The sequence below is a fragment of the Triticum dicoccoides genome, chromosome 1A (assembly GCF_002162155.2).
Source record: "Triticum dicoccoides isolate Atlit2015 ecotype Zavitan chromosome 1A, WEW_v2.0, whole genome shotgun sequence".
Classification (NCBI taxonomy): Eukaryota; Viridiplantae; Streptophyta; class Magnoliopsida; order Poales; family Poaceae; genus Triticum; species Triticum dicoccoides.
Genome location: NC_041380.1, coordinates 556,629,147 through 556,644,173, shown reverse-complemented (window position 1 = coordinate 556,644,173; position 15,027 = coordinate 556,629,147). Strand labels below are relative to the sequence as shown.

Here is a 15,027-nt window from a genome sequence, read left to right as displayed (position 1 = left end):
TTTGCACCCCCTTGTGTGATCCACACATTTGCATCCCCTTGCGTGACGGTATCGGCAAAAAAGGAAATATAACAAGCCCATGGCCCGTCGGTTTACACTCATTGCGTGATCCACTCATTTTGCGCCCCCTTGCGTGACGCTATAACAAGCCCACGGCCTGTCGGTTTGCACCCCTTTGCGTGATCCACCCGTTTGCAACCCCCTTGTGTGACGGTATTGGCAAAAAGGGAAATATAACAAGCCCACAACCCATCGTTTTGCACCCATTTGCGTGATCCACCCGTTTCCACCCCCATGCGTGACGCCATCGGCAACGGTGACCCACGCGTGATGCCTCAGTGGGTCCAACAACGTGGTCCCCGTCGCGTGGCGTGATCAACCTACTCACATTCGACGTTTCCGTGGCGCGACCGACAAACTCCATTAGCCTTTTTTACGAGACGACACCTTGTTTCCGTCATATTTTGTTCTCGGTTACCAAAACTAGTTTGGAATTATCGAGCCGACACCACCTAACATCTTTCGAGCAGCGAACCAACCTGTGGTTGAGATGGTTGGGTGGACAGTGGTATCCCCAACCCATCAGGGTTCAAATCCTGGTGCTCGCATTATTCCTGGGTTTATTTCAGGATTTCCGGCGATGCGCTTTCAGTGGGAGGAGACGTTCCCGTCGACGACGAGGCGCCTACGGTGACTTCGTAAATCTCAAGATGATATGCCGGCTCGGTCTTTCGGAGGTGCTCATAGGGGTAGGGTGTGCGTGTGTGCGTTCATATGGATGAGTGTATGCGTGTATATATGAGCGCTTACGTCTGTACTGATGCTAAAAAAACATCTTTCGAGCACGCCCCGTCGATTAACACGTTAAACCCTTTTTACGAAAAAACCGCCTTCTTTTTAACTACATTTCGTTCTCGACCAGCGAAGTAAACGCCCGTAATTCATTCATCCATTCAAACACGGCATGTTGATTAGTCCGTGCACATGGCGTGACGAGACGATCGTAGATAAATTCACAACGCAAGTCGAGTAAGTCGTCTCTCAGATTTCCCTTTGTAGAACAAAAGTTACTACTGGTGGTCGGACGGCTGCTAGTAGAGGGCAAAGCAAAGGGCAACCAGCTGCGGCCGGGCCAGCGGCGAACGCGCTGGAAAACTATAAAATTATATGCGGATTCGAACTGCGAATCCCAAATTTCCAGCACGGCAGTACAGAATACAGATCCAGATCGCGCACGAAACGGACGGACGCTGTTCGCTTCGCACGCATCGTCTCCCTCCCTCCCTCCCCTCTCTACTGGAGTACTACTACTCGTAGCAGTATATATTAATACTGGCAGCCGCTGCCAGTGCTCCGAGCTCGACGCCATCGCGATCCCCAGTCTCCCCTCCGCCCATCACCCGTCGCCGTCGCAGCCCCGCCCCTAAAATAGCTCCGCGCCCCGCGCCCCTCGCAGCCGCCACCCGCCATCCGCCCCCCTCCTCTCTCCCAGCGCGGCCGTACTGAGGTCACTCTCGGCCGATTTACTCCTCGGCTTCCCTCCCCTGCCATCCCCTGTTTGAGGAGGCAATGGCGGCGGCGGCGAACGGCGGGGGCGGGGAGACCAAGGCGGCGTTCGCGCGGATCTACGACGCGCTCAAGGCGGAGCTGCTCCGGGACCCCGCCTTCGAGTACACGGAGTCGTCGCACCAGTGGATCGACCGCGTAATGCTCCCTTCCCTCCCTCCTCTGCTTCCGCTTTCCTCCGCGTTTCGTCCCGCCCCGCTGGCTCCAGCTCCTCCTTCCTTGCTGGGTTCCGCTGTTAAGATTTGACTGAGCTGGCGCGAGATCGGCTCCTTGATGGGTGGGAGCGCAATCAATCTGGCTTGCTAGTAGTAGTGCGCCGGTTTGCTGCCCAAGGCTGAATCGGCAATTAATTTGGCTTAGTACGGAAGGCTGGATCATATTTAGCAAGTACAGGAACCAAAATCTGAAGCTCCTGCACAGTTAGTAAGTAGGATTAAATGCTTTCCAATTGCAAGTGATCTGCCGGAGGGCCGTTCTAGGTTTAAGAGCAAGATGGTTCTCACAAGTTATTAGTATAGTCAAAAATTTGAAGGACAAAATGTCAAATACATCGTAATCGTTTCTGTTAGATTCAAATTCTTCGAAGTGGACTATTAATTTGTTATACCCGTTATTAAAACAGAGCATGCGTGGTCATTAGTTACTTCTATATGTAGAGATCCATTTCCCTGTCATTAATGTGTAGGCATGATGCTGGATTTTGCATGCTGTTTTTACTTTTCATGTTAAAAAAAATTCTCAGTAAGATGCTCCAGACAGAGACTGGATGAACAATGATCTTCTTATTGGTTCAGTTCTGCTATTTTAACATACCGTGCCTTTATTTTCTTTTTTGGAGCAGATGCTGGACTACAATGTACTGGGAGGTGAGGAGATGAATTCGGGCTACAGGTTTTCTTCTTAAGTAGTACTACAAGAAGCTACCGCGTTTCTAATCTGTTGTTGTTGCTAATGATAGGAAAGTGCAACCGTGGGCTCTCTGTGGTCGATAGCTATAAGCTGTTGAAAGGCGTCGATGTTCTTACCGAGGAGGAGATGTTTCTTGCCTCCACTCTCGGTTGGTGCATTGAATGGGTAATTCCCCGTCTCTCAGTGTTGCTCCGGTGAATTTATAGCAACCAAAATTGGCCCCCTTAAGATCTGCTGCTGTCTGTGTAGCTTCAAGCCTTCTTTCTTGTGCTCGATGATATCATGGACGACTCCCACACTCGACGTGGGCAGCCTTGTTGGTTTAGGGTGCCTCAGGTTAGTGAAAACTAAATTGTCCTTTCCAGCTACAGTGTTCGAAAAACTCATTTGTCTTCGTTCAAGAACATTCTGTAGTCCCTTCTTTCCAATGTTACAAATAAACTTATCCGTAATGCTGCCCTTTTCTGATAAACTAGGTTGGCTTCATTGCTGTAAATGATGGGATTCTCCTTCGCAACCATATTTCGAGAATGCTTCGGCTCCACTTTAAGAAGAAGCCTTACTATGCCGATCTCCTTGATTTATTCAACGAGGTAAGTACATAGTATGCTGAGGAAACATGTGCAGTCTGAACTTGTGGATCATTACAGGTGGTGATTACCTTGTCATGTTTTTCCAGGTTGAGTTCAAGACAGCTTCTGGTCAAATGCTGGACCTTATTACAACCCACGAGGGAGAAAAAGATCTAACGAAATATAACATTGGGGTGTAAGTTGACATTGTGCCAACTCTGAGATAAACTTCTTTAGCATGCTTCATCGTGCATAAATTTAGGAGCACAGTCTTCTTTTGTTTGATATTTCTTGGTAATAATTGATATGTGATATACCCTTTGTTTATTGTTAATATGAAGCTCTAATATTTTCGCAGCCACCGCCGAATTGTTCAATTCAAGACAGCCTACTATTCATTTTATCTGCCGGTAAAATGATCATTCTATGTTTCTTTTATCTTCTCTGTACACATCTCTGTTTTGGCAATTGATACTGATTCAACTGGTGCTGATCTGCTGCTTTATGAAAGGTTGCATGTGCGCTACTACTCTCTGGTGAGAGTTTGGAGAACTACGGTGCTGTAGAGAACATACTTGTTGAGATGGGAACTTACTTCCAAGTTCAGGTAACTCCTATTTTCGCTACACATTATGATATTAATCTTTTGGCTGCGACCACCATTAGTCTACTTAGCATTAATATACATTTTCTTATTACAGGATGATTATCTGGACTGTTATGGTGATCCTGAATTTATTGGCAAGGTTAGTGCATTACTGCATGTGCCTGTTTCAAAATGAATGGCAATTGTTATATTGTTGATGTGTTCTATTTAGCTCTTGCAATTTGATCAATGTTGAGTCTTAACATAGATCGGCACCGACATTGAAGATTACAAGTGCTCCTGGCTAGTTGTCCAAGCTCTTGAGCATGCTGATGAGAGCCAAAAGAGCATTCTATTTGTAAGTCACCTTTGCGCTACTTTGCCCTTTGGAATAATATGGAGGCTGTTATTGAACAGTTAATGCTTCTACAGGAAAACTATGGAAAGAAAGATCCAGCATGTGTGGCAAAAGTGAAGGATCTCTACAAAGAACTTAACCTTGAGGTTTGTCTAACACTTAACCCTGTTATATTTATATGTGGACTGTAATGGATTTAGTAGGACTATGAATCAGAATATAACGCATCAATCCATTTCATTCACTTAAGCATGTTTACTTTTGATCAACATGCTCACAGGAAATATTTTACTGTTTTACTGAGTATTCGTCAAAGTAACATTTTTCCTCGTATCTTTGAAAACCAAAACTTCATTTGATGGGCCTTCACTCTTGCACCCCCTATGAATTGGTCTAAGTTGACGACGGAAAACTCCTTGCTGGACCTGTCAAAGTAATCTACTTGTGTCTTATAATAAGAGCCACTGGATTCTCATAGTCAGCAAAATAGTTGTCTGCCGATGAAAACTTCTTGCTGGAGCGGTCAAATAATATTGTGTCTCATATAATAAGAGCTACTGGCATTCTCATACTCCGCAAAATATGGCAGTGTCTTACCATTGGTTTAACTATTATTTATTGTAGGCGGTATTTCATGAGTACGAGAGCGAGAGCTACAAGAAGCTGATTGCTGATATCGAAGCCCAGCCGAGCGTTCCTGTTCAGAAGGTTCTGAAGTCCTTCTTGCACAAGATCTACATGAGGCAGAAGTAGGGGGTGTCTCTTGGGCAGGAAATCTGTTCCTTGTTGCATGTTTGATAGATGACTAGCGGTGTTGATTTTATGGTTTAGTGCTTCATGTTGTATGTTGTGCCTTGCTGCTCCCAGTAATAATGATGCAAGGTGCTATTTCGGGTTTGATGGACCGCTTTGGTGTAGACGACTGATGGTTCTGTAATTTGCACCCTGCCCTTTCGTTTGGTCTTTTCTTATATTGTTGCATTAGAGAAGTTAGCAGGTGTAATCCCATGGTAGTTCTTCAACTTACTGCTAAGGAAAATCATCAGTGCTAAAATAGACATGAAATGAGGTGGATGTAAGATGAATCTGCGTAGTTTTTCATGTAAATGAACGAACGCTTGGGATTACCCCACATGATTGAATATCCAACCAAGAGAACCTCCTCCAGGATACTGAAAACTTCTGCAAGAATGCTGTTGTAATTGTTCTGATATCTTTCAAAAGTTTTACAGTCAGCAACCATGTGACACATGTGGTAAGCAACCCAAACTATTAAAAAAAGTATGTCAACACTGTTTAAAAGTCAGCAGTGGTTTAAATCATTGGCTTTTTTAAGAATAAAGCTAGCAGTGGTTAATTCGTCGGCTTTTCTAAGAATAACAAGGCGACAAGAAGGATCAGGTTCCCACATAATGATAATCTACACAAATTGAAGAGAACGTTATGCCCTCATCATCTTGGGGTGATAAAGAATATCAAGAATCTGAGAGCTTTAGCGATATAAGAAGGCCAGCTTATCATATTCTAAGCAAAAGTCTACCCTGTTCCAGCAACAAAAGAATATGGAACAAGTTCCCGATTCTCCAAAACAAATGCACTAGGATAGCACAGGGAAGAATTCAGGGCGACTTTATGTACGATGACAGAACCACAAGAGAAAATAATGAGCAAGTGTGCAATATTATATACTTAAAAAATAAAGGGAGCACTTCAATACATTCTACAGGGAACCAACATCACTGTTTCCACATATATGGTAATAAAGCAAGTGATACTTCATACATAGTACCTGTCCTGTCAAGGAAAGAACATGATACAAGTCTTTTGTTAAGTTAGTGTATTCCACGTTCCATCTTCCTTTTCAGGGACCTAACTCGAACTGGATTCGTTGGGAATCCAGAAAGTTAGTGCGGTTGATGCAGTTGCGAACATAGCTCGACGAGGGGCCCATTTCAAAGCAGTGATAGGACCAATATGACTGTTCCAACAGGCAATCTGCAACAGGAAAAAAAACTAAGCCAACAAAACACAAGCTGTAATCAAAGTTTAAGAAAGTGGTACCTACCTCCTGTACTGTATTGATGTTCCAAGCATGCAAGGTACCATCACCAGATCCTGCAACATCAAAGCATATGTTGTTTTCAGCAACAGCTTTTGCCACGCAACCTGGTCAGTGCTTTTTCTAAAGCATTCTAGCAAATTTGATATTTCCAAGTTTCACTTTCAGCAATAGTGCTCCAGAATTGAGAATGGGAAGCAAACCACCATATCAGATGTATTATCATCGCTATGATATTTTAACTTTTTACTTGGCGTGAAAGCAGTATAACACTATAACTATAAATGCCTCTCTAATGCTGATAAAAAAGCTACACACAAGTTGAAGGTGAAAAATATATTGATGAATCTTATAAGCTCTCTTCCCAAAGTAAAAGCAAAAGGGAGAAAAGGGTGAGACTAGAGATGATATTACATGCTAAGGCTTAATTACAGGTCAACATGTTGGGTAAGTTCAGAGGTAGTATGCAGCAGAATATCCTAAGGAAGATGCACGAAAAAACCAAACATTACCTGAAATTACATATTGACCATCTGGAGTGAAAGCAGCTTCAGTTGCAATGTTGCGAGATGGCTCCAAGCTGAAGCCACACTTCTACAAAATAACAGACAAAGATGAGTTAATATATATTGTTGTTAATGACAAGATATAGGAAACTGTGCACTTTACAGCTCGATGTCTGAAGCAAAATTCTGCAATTATAGCGCTAACTGACCTTCTCCCCTCCATATGCATCCAGAACATATATATGGTTGTTAGTTGTAGTCAAAAGCACAGACTTGCCATCATTGCTGAATTTAATGTCAGACACTTCAGCCGTATCTCCACCAACCAAGAAAGTGTCAAATGGACCCTGAAAGTGGTTTCTTTCACAAGATTGAGAATTTCACATGCTTTCTAGATATATGACTTTGAGATTCAAGTTCAATACAGACCTTGTCATATGACCGAGAATCGAACAGCTTAATAGCACCTCCCTCCATTGCTACAGCAAAAACAAGTCCCTGCTGATCATATGCAACAGAAGGCCTACCACGCAGACGTAGTATACCCTGAATGCTAAACGTGTAAGCATGAAAAGCACTCAGAGGATAAATTGGTACTTTTCATCAGCTAAATACAAAATATGCATATTGAAGTTATTTGTGATCAAATTAACAGATTCTGTGGCCAAACCTGACAAGCATTTACACGAAGATCCCATATTCTGACACTGTGATCAAGTGACCCCGACATAAAGCTATCATTGACAGGTGACATACATAGTGAAACAACCCTGAAATGACATAAAAAAGAATGCAGGCCTCAGCATCTGACCCTTGAAATAGTTGCTACAAACAAGAATCCAAGGAAAATTTGTTGAACCTGTCTTTGTGTCCTTTGAAATATCTCAAGCAACGGTTGTCATACAATGACAGGTAACGAAGTGATTCTCCTGACTCCACATTGTATCTTGATGAACATAATATGGAACTCGGATGATGAGTAAAACAGACACGGTCAGCACCATGTTTTTTATGATAAGTTGTCTTCGACAACCTAAAAAAAAAGTCCAAATTCTAGCACTTGTCAATAATAGTCAATGACACAAGTGCATGAAACAAAGCAAAATGCCGGCATCATGCAGGGTCGCATACAAAAAAGTTAAATCTGACAAAGAAAAACAAGCAACTGCAGTAGGAAAATAAATAAGACAATGGCATACTGCAGCATAACCATGAACAAATACTCAGTACAAACAACATTAAATCATCTAAGTGGATCGTACTGACCAGCATGCTGTTGGAATTGATCTACGGCCCGCTCGGATGGAAGGATAACGTAACATAAAGGGGAGGGCCACGAACCAACGTTCGTGCCCCTCGCCCCAAACTAACGCACCCTGATCAGGGGCGTCCCTAACCAACATTGTCTCGGCTGCCTGATCGCCAGGGCCATATAAAAAGAGGGGGGGAGGGGGGGGGGTATGTATGACCAGTTCGCATACAGTTTTCTGCTGCTCCCCACATCTCAAATCCCTAAACCGATCTAGGGGAGGCGCTGCTGCAATAGGAAGGCCATCTCCGACGGCACCAAACAGTGCCGGTGGCGTCCAGATGATCGCCGGTACCCGCCACCGACATATTCACCGAGCCTATGTCACGCCTGCATCGAGCAGGCACGGGACATCGCCCCACTAAGCCAATGGCTGCACACATTGACAATAAGGGTCAGTTCTTTTCAGGCTTATGGATGACTGCCAAAATAAGCTTTTAATTAGTAGGCTTCTTCTAGAATAAAATTTTAGGTTGGGCTGCCAGAATAAGCTGGGTGGGGGCAGCTTATTTTGGCAGCCACCCATAAGCCCCAAAAGAACTGATCCTAAGTTCCTAATCATCTCTCTATTCAATCATGTTTTGGTGATCTAATGTCTACGCCTAACGATCCTATCACGTAATCGTAAAGAATTATGTCTAACATTAGTATCGGAGTGCCCCCCCCCCCTGAAATGTGGCCCAAACAACAATGTCCACAATTTCAAACAGTTACTAACGTCTTTCCATTTCTTCTCATCTTTGCATTCATCATTCACATGCATACCAAATCGTTAAGGAATGACATGTATAATTTGTCTCGTCTGACACTGAGGCCAACATTTTTATTACACTTATTTAAAATAAATTGTTTGTTGCCAAACATGCATTCATACATGTCATCATCCAAGCAAGAAACGGAAACTAAATTCCTACTTTACATAGATACATAAAGACCATTATTTAATTGAAGCCTATAGCTGGTGTGAAGCTCCAATGTGAGAGATCTGTAGTTTCAACATCGACTTCAATTCCATTAGCTACCTTAAGTTTTCTTGCCCCGTGAGTTATAATTTGGGTCATAACAAATCCCTACAAGGAGTTAACAAAATGAGCAGTTGCAGCTGAATCAATCTACCGTGACATTCAAGAGAAATCAACTTAAAGTGCTTCATCAACAAAAGTGATTTCATCAATATCTTTTTTGTTGAGCCATTTGAGAAAGTCTAGGCAATCCCTCTTAATATGTCCTGGGTGTTTGCAAAAGATGCAAAGTCTCTCTCTCCATCAACATTCGTAGCATTAACATTAGAGAGGGTTGGAGGAGCAGAACGAGAGCAACTTGAACAGAGAGGCAAACAAAAGGACCATGTTTTTCATGTTAACTCTGCGAAGAGAGAGCATGAAACCATGGCAATCATAAGCTCAACAAAAAACAAGTCCTCAAGAAAGATGAGCCAAAGCCCAGGGATGTAAAGAGCCAAGTTGCTATCGTTCGGCTCCTCCAGCTCCCTCTAATGTTAATGCTACGAATACTGATGGAGAGAGACTTTGCAACTTCTGCAAACACCCAGAACATGTTAAGAGGGATTGCCCGGGCTTCTCAAATCAACAACAACAACAAAGCCTTTAGTCCCAAACAAGTTGGGGTAGGCTAGAGGTGAAACCCATAAGATCTCGCAACCAACTCATGGCTCTGGCACATGGATAGCAAGCTTCCACGCACCCCTGTCCATAGCTAGCTCTTTGTCGATACTCCAATCCTTCAGGTCTCTCTTAACGGACTCCTCCCATGTCAAAATCGGTCGACCCCGCCCTCTCTTGACATTCTCCGCACGCTTTAGCCGTCCGCTATGCACTGGAGCTTCTGGAGGCCTGCGCTGAATATGCCCAAACCATCTCAAACGATGTTGGACAAGCTTCTCCTCAATTGGTGCTACCCCAACTCTATCTCGTATATCATCATTCCGGACTCGATCCTTCCTCGTGTGGCCACACATCCATCTCAACATACGCATCTCAAATGGCTAACAATAAAGGTATTGATGAAATAACTTTTGATGATGAAACAATTTATGTTGATTTCTCTAGAATGTCATGGTGGATTGATTCAGGTGCAACTGCTCATGTTGCTAACTCCATGTAGGGATTCGTTACGACCAAAATTATAACTCAAGCGGCAAAAAAACTTAAGGTAGCTAATGGAATTGAAGTCAATGTTGAAACTGCAGGATCTCTCACATTGGAGCTTCACATCAGCTACAAGCTTCAATGAAATAATGGTCTTTATGTATCTAGTTAAGTAGGAATTTAGTTTTTGTTTCTTGCGTGGATGTTGACATGTATGCATGCATGTTTGGCAACAAACAATTCATTTTAAATCAGTGTGATAAAAATGTTGGCGTCGGTGTCAGATGAGGCAAATTATACATGTTATTCCTTAATTATTATTTTTACGTATGTGAGTGATGAATGGAAGATGAGAAGAAATGGAAAGGCGTCAGTAATTCTTCGAAGGCCACATTACGAGGGGGAATGGAACGCTCTGATACCAATGTTAAGACATAATTCTTTAGGATAGCGTGATAGAATTGTTCGGCCTAGACATTAGATCACCTAAACATGATTAACATAGAGGTAGATTAGGAACTTATTACCAAGTTCCCAACTGTGAATGGACTCATTGCTCATTATTTAACACCTGGTGAACCTCACCAAAATGGCATGGCTGAGCGTCGCAATCACACCCTTATGGATATGGTGTGAACCGTGCTTAGCTGCTCAAGATCACCAGTGAACCTTTGGATGGGGGCATTAAAGACAGTCATGCATGTGCTAAATCTTGTTCCAACTAAGTCAGCAACAAGCACACCTTATGAGATGTGGACAAGAAAGAAACCAAGCTCAAATTACTTGCGTGTGTGGGGCTGCCCGTGCTAAAGCTAAAGTATGAATCCACAAATTTAAAAGTGGGGCCCAAAGACAATTAGTTGATTTTTCAATGGGTAAGCTCCTAGAGGAAAGGGTTGCCCACGTCATACCACCAAGTTTGTGGACATCGGGCAAGCGGTGCTTTTGAGGATAATGGAGTCAAAGGCTAGGGCAATTGATCTTGAGGAGAAGCGGGTGTATGTTCTATCCCCAATTATCCAAGAGAATTTTGTCCCTAGGCGTAATATGCATGAGACACCTACTAGTGATCCTGAACTTCACGTGGATCCTCGGTACAATGAGGAGCTTCGGCCTAATGAAGGTCCTCAGCATGATGAGGTTTCTCAATCTACTGATGATCCTCAACCTGGTGTTAATCCTCGTCCTCCCCGTGCAAGAAGAAATGTACAAAGTAATGAGCCTGTGAGAAGATCACAAGGTTAAGGAACCATCCCAAGCGACTTTGTCACTTACATGAGTGAGGATGTAAATGACATAGGGAAGGTAGAACATCTGGTCTCATATAAGGAAGCTACTGAAAGTGAAAACTTGTCCAAATGGTTGGTTGCCATGAAAGACGAGATGAAGTCTATGAGTTCAAATGATGTTTGGGACTTGGTAGAAGTTCTGATGGAGCAAAAAGGCAAGCTGCAAGTGAGTCTAAAAAACCAAATATGATACCAAAGGGGACGTCAAAAGATTCTAACTTCAAAGCAAGACTTGTAGCAAAAGGTTTCGCACAAAGAGAATGATCTATTATAATCAAACCTTCTCACATGTGTCATCTAAAGATTCTTTCAGAATTTTCATGGCACTTGCAGCTCATTATGATTTAGAGCTACATCAAATAGATGTCAAGACATCATTCTTGAACGAAGATGTGTACATGACATGACCTGAAGGTTTTGCCATGGAAGAAAAAAATACATGGCAGATCATTTAAAGAAATCCATTTATGGCTGGAAGCAAACTTCTTGACAATGGTACCTCAAGTTCGATAAGATTATTAGAACTTCCGGTTTAAAAGAAAATGAAGTGGACATCTGCACTTCTGGTTTAAATAAAAGAAAATGAAGTGGACATCTGCATATATGTTATATTCAATGTTCCAAATATCGGCCAGTTAATCAGCATCTCGGTCAATTAATCGCTATTCGGACCCCTTCCGATATGAAAAGGCCCTATTTGATTCATTAACTGGTAGGGGCAGTTTATCAGTCTGACAAACCGATTTATCGGCTGTCAGGCTGAATTATCGGTTGGCCGATAAACTGCCAGGCACTTTTTTGGCCCAGGCAACAGCAAGGTAAACCCCTCTCCTCTGTTATGTACCACACTCCTACTGCTGCTGTTCTGCACTTGTGTTCTTGCTTCTGTTGTGCTCTCCTTTGGAACATTGGTGTTGCTGCTGTGCTGAATATGGTACCAGTTAATTCAGTTAATAGAGCCCTAGTTAACCTATTAAGCCTAGGATATATTGATATGGCCCTGGTTAACCTACCGATAAATGGGTTACTAATATATTCAGCTATAATAGGGCGATTCACCGATTTATCCATACAAAGCACCCGACCAATATGGTACCAGTTACCGATATCCTGAACATTGATAAATTTAAAGGCCACAAAGAAAGTATTGTGTTACCTGCAAGGCACTAAAGATTTCATGCTTACGTATAGAAGGTCTGATAATGTGGAAGTTGTAGGTTATTCATACGCTGATTTTGTCGGGTGTGTGGATAGTAAGAAATCCCTAAACCACTAACATTATACTGCGATAATGAACTCGTAGTTTTCTATACGAGTAACAGCAAGTTAAGTGTTGCTGCCAAGCACATTGACAAACAGTATCATGTTGTGAAAGAATCCATGATCAAACTATTAATGTTAAGCATATCAGTACGACAAGTATGCTTGCGGATCCGCTCACTAAAAGCTTAACACCCACTATTTTTCATGAGCATGTAGCCGGCATGGGATTATGGGAAGCCTTCCGATCCTAGAATTATGGGACCGTTAACATGAACTACTCCCAATAAGTAATATTTTTCCATTTCAAAACAGGATGCGTACTATAAGTATTGACGTACAACGACATTTCATTGGTTGTTGTAACACCTTACTTTCATATATTATTCCTATGGACAATGGGCAAAAGTAGTTGAGCCGAGGGGAATGTTGGAATTGATCTACGAGACTACGACCCACTGGGATGGAAGGATAACATAACGTAAAGGGGCCGAGCCACGGACCAACGTTTGTGCCCCTGCAGATCTACCTCTCTGTCTAATCATGTTTTCGCGATCTAATGCCTAGGCCTAAAGATCCTATCATGTAATCCTACAGAATTATGTCTAACACATGCAACATCAGATTACTAGGGGTTTGCATCACAAATAGTCAATGGCCTAATGCTGCTGTACTCCTACTTGTGAAGCAAATCACCATAAAATTTATTAACATAGTCACAGAAGCATCGCTGCAAGAACCCAGCACTGTCACTCGAATCTATAGGCCAACACTCAAAATGCACTAGATGCCAGACACTTCCCACCCACATGCCGTAACCTGTCTAGCACACCGAGGTTCAGTTAACACAGGCAGAAGCACTAAAAGAGCAGATGTGAACCCAAGCGGGGGCGGCGGACTCACGTGGCGCTGGTGGTGTTGTAGAGGCGAATGGAGTCGTCCTCGCTGGAGGTGACGAGGAGGTCCTCCTTGCGGTGGAAGTCGAGGCAGCTTATCTTCCCGGCCTGCCAGCCGATTCGCCGCGGCAGATTAGCGTGGGCAGAAGGAACAAACAGGGGGGCGGGCTGGGGGGTTAGGCAATGAGTCTCACGTAGTCGGTGAAGACCGCGCCGATGACCATGCTGCGGACGATGCCGTCGTCCAGCTGCGACAGCGTGACCGCCATCCTCCGCGCCGCCGCCGCCGCCGCCCGCCCGCCTTTCGGATCTCGTGTTCTGGGTGATGTATGTTCGGTGGAGCTGGCCTGGCGCCGGCGACGCTGGGAGTGGCGGGGATTGGCGCGGCGCGTGGGAGAGGAGACGGAGACGGAGGGGAGGGAGATGAGGGGCGTGCGGCGTGGGAGCTCGAAGGAAGAAGAGAAGCCGAGCCCGGAGCAAACTCTCTCTCGTCGGGGAGAAGAAGGGCCTGATGGGCCGGCCGGTCTCTCTGGTCTAGTCCTGGCCAAACGGGCCAGCCCGGCACGGCCCGGCCCGGCCCATCGTAATCGTGCCTGGCCCGGCACGGCCCGCCAGGGCACGATTACTATACGGGCTGTGCCGTGCCGGCCCGCGTGCTGCGCCCCCAGGCCCAGGCATGACCAGTAAATAAACGGCCCGGCACGTTTAGCATGGTGGGCTGCATATTTTCAGCCTGTTATTTGACACACCGAGCGTTTTTAGCCTATATTTACATGTTGGGCCATATATAGATATATAAAAAAATAAAAAACGTAATCGGGTTGTGCCGTGCCGGCCCGCGTGCCCAGCCTCAGGCATGACCCAGGGCGTGCCGCATGCCGGGCCCGGCCCGTTTAGCTCATGTCATGCCTGGCCCAAGGCGGGTCGTGCCGGCGTGCTCACGGGCCGGCCCATTTGGCCAGCTATAGTTCTGGCCATCTCCGTCCCAGCCCTGTCGGTCCACCCAGGCCCGGCCCTAAAATCCAGGGCCTAGGCCCGATGGGCTTGCCCGTGGGCCGGGCTTGGGCCTGAGTTTTGAGCCCACCAGCAGGGCCTGAACGGGCTTGGCCTTGGCATTTTAAGGAAGAGGCCCAGCCCACGGCCCTAAGCCCTAAGGGCTTTTGAGGGCTTTTACCAGATGGGTTGGGTTGGGTCTTGAAAAGTAGGCCCGATGATAGGGCCTGGGAGGGTCTGGGCCTCGGTTTTCTGTCATGGACTTTTAAGGCCCGGCGCATGGCCAGATATACTCTGGTCTAGCCGAGCTGAAACAAAACCATAGTTCAAAAAAACGTAGGCGTAAATTGTGCGTTTTACCACCGCCTTGCGTTTTACTGACCAAAGCGTATGCTTATGCGCAATTATGCGCAATGCGTTTTGCCAACGCCTAGAGCCTAGGCGTGCTTAAGCGCTTGCTTAGGCGCGCATTTTTAAACTATGAACGAAACACGCACGAGTTGAACGACCTGGCGTGACTCAAAAAAAAAGGTCGCCCCTTGTCCATAGAGCAAATCTGGCCTTAAAGGTCCGTGGATGCGTCCAGCCAGTGTCCGGACTTGTCCGTTTGAGCCAT

General features: G+C 44.8%; 2 protein-coding genes across 2 annotated transcripts; one reads left to right on the top strand and one right to left on the bottom strand.

Annotated features, from left to right (window-relative positions):
- Positions 1 to 1,326: 1,326 nt before the first annotated feature.
- On the top strand, positions 1,327 to 5,017 carry LOC119289356 (farnesyl pyrophosphate synthase). The gene is made up of 12 exons (XM_037568701.1): positions 1,327 to 1,704; positions 2,408 to 2,432; positions 2,525 to 2,640; positions 2,725 to 2,811; positions 2,952 to 3,068; positions 3,155 to 3,243; positions 3,406 to 3,457; positions 3,559 to 3,654; positions 3,749 to 3,793; positions 3,902 to 3,991; positions 4,066 to 4,137; positions 4,616 to 5,017. Exons 1-12 carry the CDS (start codon positions 1,570 to 1,572, stop codon positions 4,742 to 4,744), a joined length of 1,053 nt encoding a protein of 350 aa, XP_037424598.1. The 5' UTR covers positions 1,327 to 1,569; the 3' UTR covers positions 4,745 to 5,017.
- Positions 5,018 to 5,712: 695 nt separating this feature from the next.
- Positions 5,713 to 13,922, bottom strand: LOC119289345 (protein ANTHESIS POMOTING FACTOR 1-like). Its single transcript, XM_037568696.1, has 9 exons — positions 13,613 to 13,922; positions 13,426 to 13,526; positions 7,416 to 7,589; positions 7,227 to 7,326; positions 6,986 to 7,102; positions 6,766 to 6,903; positions 6,563 to 6,644; positions 6,057 to 6,106; positions 5,713 to 5,986 (listed from the first exon to the last, which is right to left on the bottom strand). Exons 1-9 carry the CDS (start codon positions 13,685 to 13,687, stop codon positions 5,861 to 5,863), a joined length of 963 nt encoding a protein of 320 aa, XP_037424593.1. The 5' UTR covers positions 13,688 to 13,922; the 3' UTR covers positions 5,713 to 5,860.
- Between the last annotated feature and the right edge of the window lie 1,105 nt (positions 13,923 to 15,027).

Coding starts and splice junctions, on each gene's coding strand:
- LOC119289356 (XM_037568701.1), top strand. CDS start 1,570: ATGGCGGCGGCGGCGAACGGCGGGGGCGGGGAGACCAAGGCGGCGTTC. Junction 2,812..2,951: donor GTTGGTTTAGGGTGCCTCAG/GTTAGTGAAAAC, acceptor CTGATAAACTAG/GTTGGCTTCATTGCTGTAAA. Junction 3,458..3,558: donor ACTATTCATTTTATCTGCCG/GTAAAATGATCA, acceptor GCTTTATGAAAG/GTTGCATGTGCGCTACTACT.
- LOC119289345 (XM_037568696.1), bottom strand. CDS start 13,687: ATGGCGGTCACGCTGTCGCAGCTGGACGACGGCATCGTCCGCAGCATG. Junction 6,904..6,985: donor ATTCTCGGTCATATGACAAG/GTCTGTATTGAA, acceptor AACCACTTTCAG/GGTCCATTTGACACTTTCTT. Junction 5,987..6,056: donor ACATCAATACAGTACAGGAG/GTAGGTACCACT, acceptor TTCCTGTTGCAG/ATTGCCTGTTGGAACAGTCA.